Source organism: Nesoenas mayeri, assembly GCF_963082525.1.
Source record: "Nesoenas mayeri genome assembly, chromosome: 1".
Taxonomy (NCBI): Eukaryota; Metazoa; Chordata; class Aves; order Columbiformes; family Columbidae; genus Nesoenas; species Nesoenas mayeri.
The window spans coordinates 188492566-188507599 of record NC_137541.1 but is presented as its reverse complement, the minus strand read 5'-3'; the positions used below and the strand labels follow the sequence as shown (position 1 = coordinate 188507599).

The 15034-nt window shown below is 34.4% G+C and overlaps 1 protein-coding gene across 4 annotated transcripts in view; it reads left to right on the top strand.

The window, feature by feature from the left end:
• NBEA (neurobeachin) overlaps positions 1-15034 on the top strand; it is a gene marked incomplete at both ends in the record, with an annotated part of 484059 nt that overhangs the window by 79709 nt on the left and 389316 nt on the right. For all 4 annotated transcript variants that reach the window (XM_080363323.1, XM_080363325.1, XM_080363322.1 and 1 more), the window contains 3 exons: positions 6221-6452; positions 12290-12390; positions 12646-12741. In XM_080363323.1, the coding sequence (XP_080219449.1) occupies positions 6221-6452; positions 12290-12390; positions 12646-12741 (429 nt within the window). The remainder of the gene's footprint in view (positions 1-6220; positions 6453-12289; positions 12391-12645; positions 12742-15034) is intronic.

Sequence of the window (15034 nt, the reverse complement as noted above, 5' to 3'; positions counted from 1 at the left end):
TTTTTCCTAGTCGTATATGTATATATTTTAACCTAAAGTGGTTGTCACAAACTAGTCCAAAACAGAAGAGAATGGTCGTCATACTGCCTGTCAGATGCCCTCATTTATTCTTGGCCTTAGAAAAGGCAGAGCAAGTATAACAGCAGGTAATTAGGAAAGGGAAGGAAGGAGTGCCTTAGTGCAAATCTGACCTGCATGTTGTTAGACCATGTAATTATATTATTGTCATAATTCAGTTTTTCAATTGCACTGTCTGTCTAGTTTTTATTTTTTATTTTTGTTGAAATCAATGCAGATAGGAATCAAATTTGAAGGAAACTAGAAAGAAGTCCTTCTTTGATAGCAATGATCAGGAAATTTAGAGATGTAAACGTCTGAAGACTTTGGTTTATTAATTCTGATCCACTTTGATCAAGACAAATAAATTACAAGCCTGTTAATGTAAAGAGCTTTTGGTTTTGTTGTAGAGAAGAACAATCAAATTTCACTTTATGCTGGATAATTGTGAAACTTAAAAATATCTTTGACTGCCCATAAGTGTTTACAGATTAAATACAAGTAGCAGTAGATGGTTAAAGATAATACCTTATTCTCCTTGTGTGCAGTCTTGTAATTAAGATGACATTTGCAGAAAACAAAAACTCTGCCAAAAATATATTCTTAACAATTAAAAGTAAGTTTCAGTTGTACAGATTAGTAGTTCTTAAGACTCTGAGTCAGACAATGAAGAGAGACAAATATATGTAAAATGTTCAAAGTAAACAGAAATGTCCAGTTTAGGTACCATGAAACTTCATCCAAAGAATGAGTGAAGAACATGGAAAAATAGACTATTCTGAGAAACTTTTAATACTTAATCTACTTAACATGAAAGTGATTGCAAAGAAAAATATTTTATTTGATCTCCCTGTAGTTCAGATTTTCACATTTTATTGTTACTGCTTATTTGTATTATTGTGTCATTCTTTGTTTAGCAGAATGCGCTCATGGCTTTGATTTAACCAAAATACATCAAATACCTCTAAAATATCTTTTTGTGTCTCATGCACTTCTTAGGATCCGTATGCTTGAAAGTTATTTGAGGTGTTGGGTTTTTTTAATCATAGATTAAATTGTGTTGAAACATCTTCGTGTCTTTAGGTTTGGTGTTTTTTTGTTGTTTTTGTTTTGTTTTGTTTTTTTAATAAATTCTCCTAGAATAACATTTTCTTTGAATTTTACATCATTCAGTAGCATTATCATCCTGATATTGCATTTGTTTATTTGTTCTAAGATTGACTGCCATCTTTCCTTCTGTGTTTATCTGGTGGATTTTCGAGTTGAGAAGCCATCTGTTATTGGACAAAAAGAGGCTGAGGGGTGACTTAATTGCTCTCTAGAGCTTCCTGAGGAGGGGAAGTGGAGAGGGAGGTGCTGAGCTCTTCTCCCTGGCATCCAGTGACAACATGTGTGGGAATGGTTCAAAACTGCACCAGGGGAGGTTTAGACTGAGCATAAGGAAACATTTATTTACCGAGAGGATGGTCAAATACTGGAACAGGCTTCCTGCAAAGGTGGTTGATGCCCCAAGCCTGTCAGTCTTTAAGAGACATTTGGACAATGAGGTTAATAATATGCTTTTGGTCAGCCCTGAGTTGGTCAGGCAGTTGGACTAGGTAATTGTTGTAGGTCCCCTCCAACTAAAACTGTTTTACTCTATTCTCTCTTCATTTCAATCCATTCTTCATTCAGAACTTTATTTGAAGAATCTGATTCTCAAGAATTCTGATTTTCATGAAAAGAATTTAATTCTAGATGTTCAGCAGCACATATTTTATTCCATTTTTATTCTATTTCATGAGAACAGATCTGAATATACTACCAGGCGTATGTAGACAATTTATCTGTTTTGGGGGAGTATTTAATCTCTGTTCTAAGTCAAAAGGACGTAAAAGACCAGCCTAAGTTCTGCATAGACGCAACATGTTAGGAAGAAACATTTTTATTGAATAGCATAATGAATGGCAGAAGCTTACTGAGGAATGGCCACATTATTCAGAAAAATTGAGATTCTGGATAGTGCAGCTGCTTTTGAGGATGGTGGTGTAGATTAAGATGAGTTCTTGGCGCAATTTGCAAGGAGTGTCAACCTGTCATTGTAAACAACCTCAGGATAGGGAATATTGCCTAATTTGCTTATAACTGCCAGTTCATTACTTCTTCAGGAGGACTTATGTTTGTTGGCCATATTCATCTGACTTGGAACCATGATCTGAACATTAGTTTGCTGCTTCATTTGCTTACAGCTGTGCTGTGAAAGATGCAGAATAGTTAAAAAGTGATACATGAGCTCGACAAAGTACAAGCAATAATTCAAGATGCTTAATCACAGTGCAAGCATGGTCTTTACTGAATATTGAATGTTCACTTGAAGAATGCAGATTGAGACCAAGTGTTTGACATAAGAAAAAAGGTTGTATTTGAGATATTTGATATGGAAAGAGCACTGATTTATAGTATGGTATACCAACTTCTGTAAAGATTTCTATCTTAGTGTTAACATTGTACTCTAGCTGAAATTTGTCTTACTACAGAACTCCTCTACGTGTTATATTAAAAATAAGTTGCTTTATGGCAGTATGATTTAATTTTTATGTGTGGTATTGAGTGCAGAACTGCACCCAAATTATAAAATTGCAAGTTCATTATGAATTTCTACAGTTGCCTACTGACCGTTTTTCACATGGCACAGTCATTTAAAGCTGTACCCACAGGGACTGTAACATATGTTTTCTGGCTGATCATAACAGATTTGAGAGCCTTTCCTTTTGTACATATGGATAAAACTATCATAATATGCTGTTACTTTGCATTTGCTAACTTTGAATTCTTATATGTTGTTGCCTGGCCACTTGATATCACAAAATCTTTGTAGCTCTCGTTAGCTGGTGGGTTTTAACTGCATTTAATGATTTTTGGCTCTTCTATGAACACTGTCCTTTCATTAGTATCTGCACTTGTTAACAGCTCATTATCACTATGGTTCTTCACTGATAACCTCCCTCTGCTGTGAAGACCAACTGGTTATTCCTTTTTACCTACTGTCTTTTGCTTGGGAAATGCAGGTGTAGAAATGTGAGAGAATGCTGCTTGTTTTGGGTTTTTTGTTTGTTTGTTTGTTTGTTTTTAATGGCAAATTTTCTACTTCTTTTCTTGGCTGAATTATATTTAATTTTTCACATTTTAAAGCAGAGGTGGTTGCTCTTGAACACTTCTTGAACACAATTTAGCCATCGTAATTTATTTCTGTATACTCTATTTTCATTTAGGTTTCCTTTGTCTCCTTACACTTCCTTTTATCATGACTACTAATATTTCTAATTTGTGTTGATTTTTAGTATGACTGCTTTAAAAAAAGTAACTGTTCCCCCACCTTATTAATTTTTGCCATCACCATTAGTTAGTTCATTAATTTGTTTCCTTTATTGAGGAAGTTGATTTTAATGATAATTATGGTCGTTATTAGTGGCTGAAATATGCTTAAACTACAGTTAAGGGCAAATCATGTACATTTTAATGTTTTCTTTGGTGAAATAAGAAGTCACTCTGGACTATAAATCTCTTGCTGCCAAATGAACAGGTAAAATAGTTGTAGTACCAGCCATAGCCCAATAGAAGATTCTCTGCAAAACCAATGATATTTGCATTCAATGTATTTTCAAATGCAGATACACTGAGATGTTTTATATATAGTGGCAGCTTGTTTTCAGTAGTGACTTCAGACTGATACACTGAGCTCTATTTCAATCCACTTTAGATGTTACATATTACTATATTTATTTACATTAGCAAGCAAATACAGTTTGAATTCTTTTAGTCTGTTGTGAATTATTTTAATCTGTTTTAACCATTCTATGTTAGTTTATTACTTTACTTTTACAAGAATTTTACTGTTAATAGTGTTTGAGGAAAGGAGGATCAGTCTGTATTAAACCCTTGCATTCCAACTGAGGTATTTCCTTGATTTTAGATCTATCTGTTATCAAAAACAAATGGTGGGATTCAACTCTCCTAAATTAGGTATCTGAAAGTTGTACATCTAAATATTATCATAGAATTGTTGAGGTTGGAAGGGATCTCTGGAGGTTCTCTGATCCAGCCCTCCTGCACAGGTGGGGCCAACTAGAGCCATTTGTCCAGGTCCATGTTCAGACAGCATTCCAATGTATCCATGGGTGGGGACTCCATAAATGTGGCTTGTCATCCTAGATTTCCTGCATGGTAAGAAATGGAAAGAAACAGACACTTGCAGAAGGTGCTTCACTGCATCTTAGGATAAGCATCTAAGAGATTTAATGGAATGTCTTCTACAGATGCCTGTTTTACCTGTGTTTTTACCATAATCTCAGAAAGGCTCATCCAGGTGGAGACTTGAAAAAAACAACACAGATTGCTGGTGAAGTGTGCTCCAGTTACTGCTGGTTTCAGAAGTACAGACTCCACCTGAGTTTCTTGAAAGGATGGTGTTTTCCTCTGTAAAATTATTTCATTATTCTAAAGAACGACCACAAAATGACTGTGCTTCTAATTTTGACAAGTTTTATTGCCTGCCCTTGGTATACTTTGTGTTTACCAACTATGCAAATATATGATATGCAGTCACAAGTAGTAAAGTGAAATACTAACCATAATTAGGAGAATAGTTTTATTTGGATGCAATTAAATGTTTTGGGAGAACTAAGGAGGAGGTAGTCAGTTTATATTTAGTATATTAGAAGCTTTTATGTTAGAAAATTATAAATTGGATATTAGCAATTAGCTGATCAAAAGTGAACTGTAAGTGAATGAAAATTATGAATTAGCATAGAAGGCAAAGCTAGTCCTTGCTTAATTGTACTAATTCTGTCTGAAGACAGGGTCTGAAAGGAGACTTGGAATATTTGGGTAGGTTTAACCATCAAAGAAAAGTATGCATAGTATTTCAGTTTGTTTCTTGTTTGGAGTTTAATTTGAAGGCAATACCATTTGCTTTTAAATAGGCTATAAAATAGCCTTTTGTTAAAAGTGACTATTAAAGTGCTGCACTTATGAGAGATGAATTCCTTGAATATCTTTAATTTAAAACATATTGCACTTTTAATTATATAACTTCCTGAAACAAATAGAAAAGAATGTCTTATAATTATTTTAGTTTTCATTTATTCTGTTCTTTTTCCTTCCTGAATAATATATTTGCAGTTATTGAAATTTAACATTGGTGCTTACAAAATTCTTCAAGGTTATTAGAATAAAGTAGGATGAATAAGAGTCAGGCTTAATTTTCTTCAAAATTGAAAGATGTTTCTGCCATTAAAAGTGGATTTTTTTTAAATTAAGTTTCATATTCAGTTCAGTAAGGTGTTTTGAGTTAATCTTTTTTAAGTTATGCAAGTGACTGAAATATGTGAATTCTGAAATTGGTGAATTCCATTCCTTAAGATATAGTGGGTTTTTTGGTTGGTTTGTTTGTTTGTTTTTTCAAGTGCCTGGGTAGACAGGAGTCAGGCTGTGATTTCATTAGTACTGCTGTTAAATCACTTCTCATCGGAGTGCTTCTTCCTTGGCTTTCCTTGGCCACACAATGAACTTACCTGTAGTGTAATTAAGCAAGTTTTCCATGTGTGCTGTGGTCCAGAGCAGATCACTGATGCATTTTCTGACCACGTCTGCATGACTCTTTGGGTGGTACAATGGAAAAGGCAGTAAGGTCTTGCTAATATGTAACTAAAGACAAAGGTTGGCCTGTACTGGGAGAAAACATAGCCAAGTTATTTTCAGTGTCTTTTTGTTTCTAAGTAGGCAAATTTCTTTTCAGAGAACTGTAGAAAAGTTTCAGTTGCATTTGAGCTCTTCAGGTTCTGCAGCTTCTGCACTGCATCTCTCTGGGCCAGGCTACCATTTCAGTTACTTTGCTGGAAGGGATATTTCAAATATCTTTTGATTTTATTTTATGAAAGTGTTATATTCAGCACTATGACAAAATTGAAGGTAATATTTTATGGTATTAGTGTGTATATTTTGTACAAGCTATGTTTTGCATAGCATGATTGTTAATTTGCTGTCTTACGGATCATAGCTGTGAGTTGATCGAAATGAATTCTGTCATCATGCAAGAAATATTCAGTGTTGGTCACAATGAAAGTATGAAAGGCACTAAACTGTGTATTTCACCTTGTAACGCTGTTCTTGTTTTCCTTTGTAGCTGGTTGGTGGCGAATTTGATCTGGAGATGAACTTTATAATCCAGGATGCAGAGAGCATTACGTGCATGTCGGAGCTTTTGGAGCACTGTGATGTAACATGCCAAGCAGAAATCTGGAGTATGTTCACAGCAATTCTGCGGAAAAGTGTCCGTAATTTACAGACTAGCACGGAAGTTGGTTTAATTGAACAGGTACTGCTGAAGATGAGTACTGTGGACGACATGATTGCAGGTATAAGTTGCCAACTGATAAAATAATTATTGCATTCTTGACCTGTCAACATTTTGTGATTATGGAAGGGCTTGGGATGTCTTCATTTTTTGGTTAGTACTTCTATTGTGTCAGAAGTACATTTTTATCAGTTTCAGAAAAATGACAAAAATTTATTCTTAGTTTACAATATATGTTGATACATTGTTTAAAATAACTGCCTTTTAATTCATCTGAGAAGATAATGGTTTTTTATTGGGAAAAAAAAAGGCAATTTTGAACATAATTAAGAACAGTACATGTTAGAAATATTTTAGGCTTTAAGTGTATTGCTCATTTTGAATTATTCTGATTTTAGAACTGTTATTATGATCCACTTTAAACATAACCTACCTCTGACAGCATATTAAAAATTATTCATAGCTTTGAATGCTGGATATTTGGATTCTATTAAACAATGATTTCATAGTGTATAGCTGTGTTCCCTATCTCTTTGGATTTTATACTTGTGGCTTTTAACATCCTATGATTTCTTTACAGCATTAAAAGAAAATAGCTTACTTTGTTTGCTTAATGAAAATAAGTGATGAAGTTGTTGTACAGTGAACATTTTCAACGTAATATTGAATGAGTTTCTGCTTATCCACATGACATCCTCTCAGTAGTAGGGTACAGATTGAAATCCTGAATTACTTGGTTAGAGGAGCAGGTTTGGTTGTCACGTTTAAATGTGGCAACTCAGAGCTATGTATGATTAGTATTTATCTACTCCTTATTTTTCTTGGGAGAAACTTAAGCCAAGCAGTTTCTTTCAACTCAGTGTGAAAGTAATTCTTAACTTTTATATAGTTTTGGACTGATAGTAGAATACTTAAATTGTGAAGCATTATTGAAAGATTGAAGAGGTTTGTGTTCTCTAATTCTAAGATTTTAGTTCATGTTCTGATTCCTGACACACATCTAGGTTTTGTGAAACTGAAAATCAGCAAGGACTTCAGACCAGAAACAAGAGGAGGATAACAGCAGCATGAAAGCTGGATTTTTTGAGAATGTTTTTGTCCTTGACTTTTTTTCAGTATAGCCGTGTCCCTAATGTTAAGTATTTGAAAAAGCTACATTCTGTATTTCAAAGCAAGTCTTAGCAACCACCTTGTTGATTAGAAATGTATGTGAAATTTCTAAAACCAGAAGTGTTATGCTGAATATTGTACTGCAAGATTCAGACTGAAATACAGTAGATAAATAGATTCGCAAACCAATGTTTTTCCCAGGTATGTTTTGTTTTGCAGGACTTGTAAATATGTCGGAATAGTATAGGGGCAAAGATATTGTTTTGTTCCACGTTAAATGTAAAACATTAGTTGATGAAACCAAACATTTCTATCTTGAAGTTTCACTCATGGAAATAATGTGCTTACATCAGTAATCATACCAATAAATTTTTTCTAGTTTGAGTTCTCCTAAATACTGCTTCTATATCTGGCAAATAAAACTGTAATGACGTCCCCAATAGAGAGAATTTTTTTAAAATGCTTAGCTAATTGTGGAAGTCAGAAATCAAGAGTATAGAATCTGGTTTCCAGGAGCATTTGGGAATTGAAAAATCACTCTGAATTTACAACTATTAATATAAGGCAGGGGTAGTACATTAATATAAAAGTTAATGGAGCCTCTACCCCATTAATCTTTTTCTGAGAGTGGTCACACAGTATTTCAGAAAGAAACCTTACACAGAAAAAACATCAGCAAGATTGCTCATCTGTATACTTCTATGGATGAAGAGAGCACATGTTTAATTTAAAGTCAAGGCTGAAAATTGGAACACTGATGGCATTTTAGCTCTGTAGTGTGTGTCAAATTATCTCAATAGTCTTCTATGTGTCACGAACAGGGATTTAACAGAATCGTGCTTTGTAGTGTCTTTCCCTCACAACTGTAAATAGGTGGGAATGTGTTTTTTCTGAGAATTATTCTTACAAAGACATGGAAGCAACCAAATTCATCATTTTGCTTTTATCTCTTGATTTCTGTAAGCATGACATCACCCTTTTATAAATGGCAGAAATGGTGGTAATAAGTGAGAAGTAATAAATACGGTCAGGTAATAACTAGTTCAATGGCAAGCACTTGATAATTAACAGCTGATGTCTGTAGAACTGCTTTGCCCCAAGTATTTCTTTAAACTTTCCAAACCCAGTGTATAAAATAAGAAATTTTGTGACAAAATTATTTTTAACATTCCAGGAGGATGTTTTGAACAAGAGTTGGGTCAGTGCTTACTCCTAGGAAGTTAGTACCCCTTTCTTCTCAATACAGTTGCTAACACTGTGTCAGCCTAATGTTTTGCAATTGTTTTTTATTATCTGTAAAGGGCACAGGTTTTCTCTTTGTTTGTTTGTTGTTGTTTTGGTTTGGTTTGGGTTTTTTTCGTTGTTGTTGCTAGGATTTTTTGTGGGTTTTTTTATTATTATTTTTATTTGTTTCTTTGAGGAGTTGTTTTTCATCATCTCACCCATTCCTTTCTGAAATGCTGTGATTAGACCTAGATAAAGTTTAAATAGACAAGACAGGCACAATATCTGTTTTATGTTCTGACAGCATGCTTTCAGGACAAATTTAAGTCTGAAGCCACTCATCTCTGGTTTTATGAAAGTAAGACGACAGCAAATAAACAAGTACCCAGCCTTTTGCAGTGAACTTGTCTGTCTGTTTAGATGAAGACTATCAGATTCATGAGGTTTCTCAGCATTTAAAGTATCTCACTTCTTGTGATTTTGCAGATTCAAGCTTAGTAACCTTGAAAGTCTCACTTGCAATCCAAATGGGATCATTCCCACTTGTATTCCAACTTACTTTGCAGAAGCATCACCTGTCAGAAGTCATCTTTGTACTGTGATGATCTTTTATACTAAGATAGGGGATGGTCAGCCACTTTATTAATGGTTAAGGGGAAAAGACTACTAAAATATTTGCATAGGTGATTTGCACTTAAAAAAAAATAAATCAAACAACAAAAAAAGCCCTCTTCCTTGAGAGATTCACTTTTTATAGTTCTCTGTTTCCAGGTGATGAATAGTGAAGCTCTTTGTAGAGAGGCTCTTTGGGATAGTGTGTCTGTGGCACCTTCAGAGACATCTGAGTGGTGGATGGCAAAGTAGCCTGAAGTCATATAGAGTGGTTATGTCTCCCTTGATGCCCATTTTATTTCCCTTAGTTCTGTTGGGATGTTGTAGGTAATTGTTCTAAAATTGCTGGAAGAAGATTGTCAGAAGAGGCCATTAACAGAAATAAAATCTGTTGCATTCAGTACATTTTAGAAATGCATTAAAAATGAGAAGCTATGCCTGTTTTCTCTTTCTGGACTTAATATTATTTTACAGAATCTTGTTTCTGAAATGAGATCATAGATACCAGTTATATATGTGATCTTATTTAATATAAAAAAAAAAATGAAGTAAACATTAAAAAAATCCAATTGTAGTATGTTCTGTGACCTTTGTCCATTTATAGATGAGTGGATTATTAGGATTTATAAACCAGCTGTGGACTGACTCTTTTATATGAGAGTTCTAATAAATATGAATAAAGTTATGTAATAGAGTACAGTTCTTTTTAACTCTTGTTGTACTGAAACAAGAAACAAACCTTATTTAAAGCTGTTTACAGCAATATTTTTAAATAGCATTTCGACTTCCCTAGCTGTTCTTTACCTTATCTCTAATTGTTACCTACTGGGCTTCAATCTTTCAGGTATTTATTTTACCCAGAGTTATGTTGTTAGGGAACTTACAGTTATTTCTTTCCATCAATGTTTTATTAATTATTTATAAATATGTATTTCTATTGCCTGTGGGTTATTAACATCTTCAGTAGAAATAAGAAATTGTATGTGCCGTAAGGTAGTAGCTATAACAATGAAACAAAGCAGCACATGCTCAGTAATTTGAAATACCTGCCAATCATTTCTGTGTTTGACTGTATTAATTTATGCTTTTGTTACCTATGTTTGTAATGATGTCCTGATTTTCACCAGCTTTGCTTCAACAACTTTACTTCCACACAACACTTTGTAGAGGAAGCAAATTTTGAAGTAGCTTGATCTTAAAAGCAAGCTAAGGCTACAAAGTAAGAATTGAAAATTCTCAGCCAAAAATTAGTATTCACTTGTTCTGGTTACCCTTTCTGAGTGTCCAGTATATTACTGTTCTCAGTTTCTGATCACATACAATATGTGCAATCACTGCCAGCTTCACATCACAGGCTGTAGGCTGTGTAGGAAAGTGGGCAGATGCCCGAGTCATAGAATTCACCATCGTAAAAGACATGGGGTTTCTTTTGTTAGCTTTATCTTGCTTTCCCTTAAACTCTGTCACAAATATAATGTGTCACAAATTCTAAAGGGAAGATTAAATAAACTCTTCCTTTGAAGAAAGGGGGGGAAAAAGGGTCTGTATTTGAACATTAGGAAGATATTGAGATCTTCTGGTGAAAATGTCTGCAAGTTACAATGTTTTTCTTTTGCCTTTCCTGGCATGCAGTTTCACTCACTGAACATCTTAGTATGTCTCCTATAAATTAGATGATATTTCATTCTTCAAACATGCCTTTGCTTACTGAGGACCAGAGGTTGGTTTTGTGGTGGAACAAGTTAAGTATGTATTGATGGTTTTACTCAAAAACACTTAGATAGGGACCTGTAGAGAGAGAATTTGCTTTAAAACAAAATATCAATGCAAAATGTCCTTGAAAAGGATGTATTCTTTTTAAGACTGCTCTTCGTCAGCATCTTTCACTGATGAACAAGGAGAACATGTAGTCCTGTAAATAAACCAACATGAGCTTATTTACATCTTCTATAAGCTTTACGGGAGTGGATTTTCTGATTGTTGAGCAGATTGGAAAAGTTTGTTAATGCTGCTTCTATTGTGTCATACCTTTTTTGTTTTGGAAACTCTATACTTCACAGCTTTATCTCCGATTTAAACTTCTTCTGCCACAGCCATGAAGACAAGCAAATTGGATTTCCTCCTGCTAGAGGAAGTAGTAGTTCTTAGTAGTGTGTTTTATTCCAGAAGAAAGTGTGGAGCATAAGGCAAGGTCCAGCATCCCACAAGCTAACAAATCCTTAAAATGAAATTCTGTGTTTTAAAATAAAGATCTAAGCACTAGTGGTAATTTTAAACTTGATATTCTCTGAAAGGCAGGCTATGTCATGCTATTACTTTAAAAGTTTATGGGTTTTAAGATGTTTTAATGAAAGCTGTATTACATAAATTTGTTAGCAATTTTGATCACTTCTTTTTATTGTCTTTTATTGTTTTTTCACTATTTATTTTTTAAGCTTTTTGGCATTCGTTTGTTTGTTTGTTTTTTTCCTGGCCTTTCATTCTGGTAAAAATTGGAAGCATTATCACTGTAGCAAAACTGTGGGAACCATAGAAATTGTCAGTATAATGTGCTGTACTTAAGTTAAAGAATAATGTCAAGCATCTTTTAGGTCAGAAATGTTTGAAAAATACTAAAGGCAGAGGAATTAAGAAATCCTTATCCCAAAAGTTTGTAACAGAAAGGAACAAGCAAGAAGTTCATAATGTATGATGTATGTTGTGAATTGGGGAGAATTAATTCTTCATAAGTTTAATGGATACTTTGTTCAAAATCTAAAACTTCATATGTAAATTTATTTTTAAAATAACTAAAACAATGAGAATATGAAATCCATTGTAAAATATTTAAGGCAACTAAGTTTGACTATTTGAATTTATGAATACACTTACTATTAAAGATATTAACTTTGTCAAGCTTTTTGTCAAAACAATGAAATTCAGAGTTCAGAATAACTTTATTTTCCTTTGAAGATCTTCTAGTTGATATGTTGGGGGTTCTTGCCAGCTACAGCATCACTGTCAAAGAGTTGAAGCTTTTGTTCAGCATGCTGCGAGGCGAAAATGGAATCTGGGTAAGCTGTGATCAGATAAAGCATTAAGTGTCATTCCATTAGAGCCTGAAGTTTACATAAATTGTCTCCTGGGACATATAAACTTGATTTTTTTTTTTTTTTCATGTTGATTCAACATATATTTATGAAGTATTTTTGTTAACTACTTTAGAGTTAATTTGCTGTGTTGTTTGAAAGTCATCCAGTTTCCTTTGTAGCCTAGAGAGTACAAAAACGGTTGTATTGACTTTTGCGCAATGTTTTTTGTTTTCACAGCCAAGACATGCGGTTAAACTATTATCAGTCCTTAATCAGATGCCACAGAGACATGGGCCTGATACCTTTTTCAACTTCCCAGGCTGTAGTGCTGCAGTAAGTTTTCAAACAAAATTCTACGTCTTAAGGAAGAAATAAATGACTCCTTTCATTTGGTTTTGAAATTTCTTGAAAGGAAATGAGAGGGCAGATGCATTCTTGAGTAGCCTAGACCTTGCCTTCCATAGGTTTGCAAGCCAGTTGTAGTGTTGAGAAGTTGCACTTGTGAGGATGGTATGTCAAATAGCAGATTTTTGTCTGGGGAAATCATCAAAAAAGTAAAAACTGAAAATTCTGAAGAACAGTATTATTTTATTTGAATAATGTAATTGATATTATATAAAGCAGAGGCTTGAGGTAAATATAGGCATGAGCTTGTGCATGTCATCAGAGTTTACAGTGAGAGCTTAGTCACAAATATCTTTTCTTTTTGTCTGAAGTCCATCAGCTGTTTCCTTTCCCTCAAGGCAATGATTTAAATGCCGACTACTTTTGACTTTACTTTTGAGGTAACTTAAAACAACAAAATTGTATTCCTTTCTAAACTGTCTCAAATGGATATTCTCCCATTCACTGCATGTACATTCAGAAAAACCTGCAAATAAATTTAAATATTTTATACAGATTTATAAATACTATTATTAAGGCAATAAATACAAATGCCTGAAAAAGAGAAATCCAAGTTTGAGGTTTGGTTCCATTCTGGTATGGAATAGTGTAAGCTCATGGTAGAACATGATATCTTTTAAGGGGAAATAATCCTGGGATACCTGGCTTTTCATGATGGTGCACAAAGGGTGGTAGGAGCTTCTCTTGGGCTGTTCCATTTCCTCAGTAACACTGATAGTTTTCTTCAAGCATAAACCACCACCACCACTTCTTTGTGAATACAGCTGTTGATGTGGTGGATTGCATCAGGGATATAAACAATCTGAAAATCACTGGTTTTCACCTGGGTTATTTTTGGCCAGATCACTTTCCTGATCTTGTTTGATATTCAGCTATACAGCCAGATGTGTCAGCAAAATGCATTGGGCAGATTGTGTAAAGAATTAATTACTAAGTTTTGAAAGAGAGTTTAATTTGCTACTGCTAAATTTAAGCCACATTTAACCTCTCCTAAAAGTACGTGCAGCAGCAAGACAGCTGTTGCAGAATATGAATATCTACAATGACACATACTACTTTGACATTTCTGGCCTTTAGAGACAAACTCTGGTGAAATATCTCTCAAATTTAATTTTGTATTAGAGCTTCAAAAAAGTTTTGTAGGGGAAGAAATGCAAATATTCCTCCCTGTCCAAAGAGATGCATCAATTATTAGAAATCATATTTAAAATTAAGTTCTTAGTACTAGACAGTTTTACAGGGACATAAAGTTTCTTGATTGAAATGCACAATAAGCATTTCTCTTTTGTTAGTTAAAATCTTGTTTCACATACCACTGATTACTGACTGTGCATCTCTAAATCAAGAAATACGAGTTTCAAATGTACGTTTCTTGAGTAATGCATGTTGGATTACACCATGAAGTTCTGGAGAGGAGTCATCCTCTGAAGTGGACCAAGGGCAATTACTTATAAAATGACCCAAACAGCAGAGCACTTCATTAGAAGAAAAAGAATGGATAGTATCTAATTTACTAGCACTGAGTTCAGGTTTTCAGGTGTGATGCACAGTGATGACATCAGACAGACAAACAGCATTATGTTTACCTGGCATGACAAATATCAGATTGACCCTCTTGAAAGCTGGGTGCATGCTCCTTGTCTGACCAAGACTTCGGTTATGGTATGAAAGGGCCAGAAGTCTGCTCAACGAGTCTGCTGAGCTGCTGGTGAGATTCTGCTTCACTATCCCAACTGAAGGGCTCTTCCCAGTACCCTGTTACATCTCTGCCAGGAGGACACCTTGTGATGGTGGTACAATTCCCAGGTGCCATCCCTGTTTGTCATCAAGCAGCAATTTTCCTGTTTCAGGCAGGGAACTCCTCAGAAGGCAGGAGCAATATCCCAAAAGAATTCCTTGAAATGTTTTGTACTGAGTAGTTGGTACCAGGCTAGTAGCAGAACTGGTGTTATATCTTTTTTATAGTCAAATACTAGCATAATCCAAGCACATTGCTATATTTAATTATAAAATTTACTATGAGTTCCCTGTTACTCTTAATTACCTATATCACTGCTCTTAAAACTCTTTCAGCAATTGCCTTGCATATAAAAATAATGAAAAGTCAGTCCCGCTCTGTACCACTTTTTTATGTACTTGAGTACATTGTCATAGAATCTTAGTGTGGTTATTGCTACTCTATGGCCAAAAGGTTTGTGATCTATTCTCATTTCAAACAATA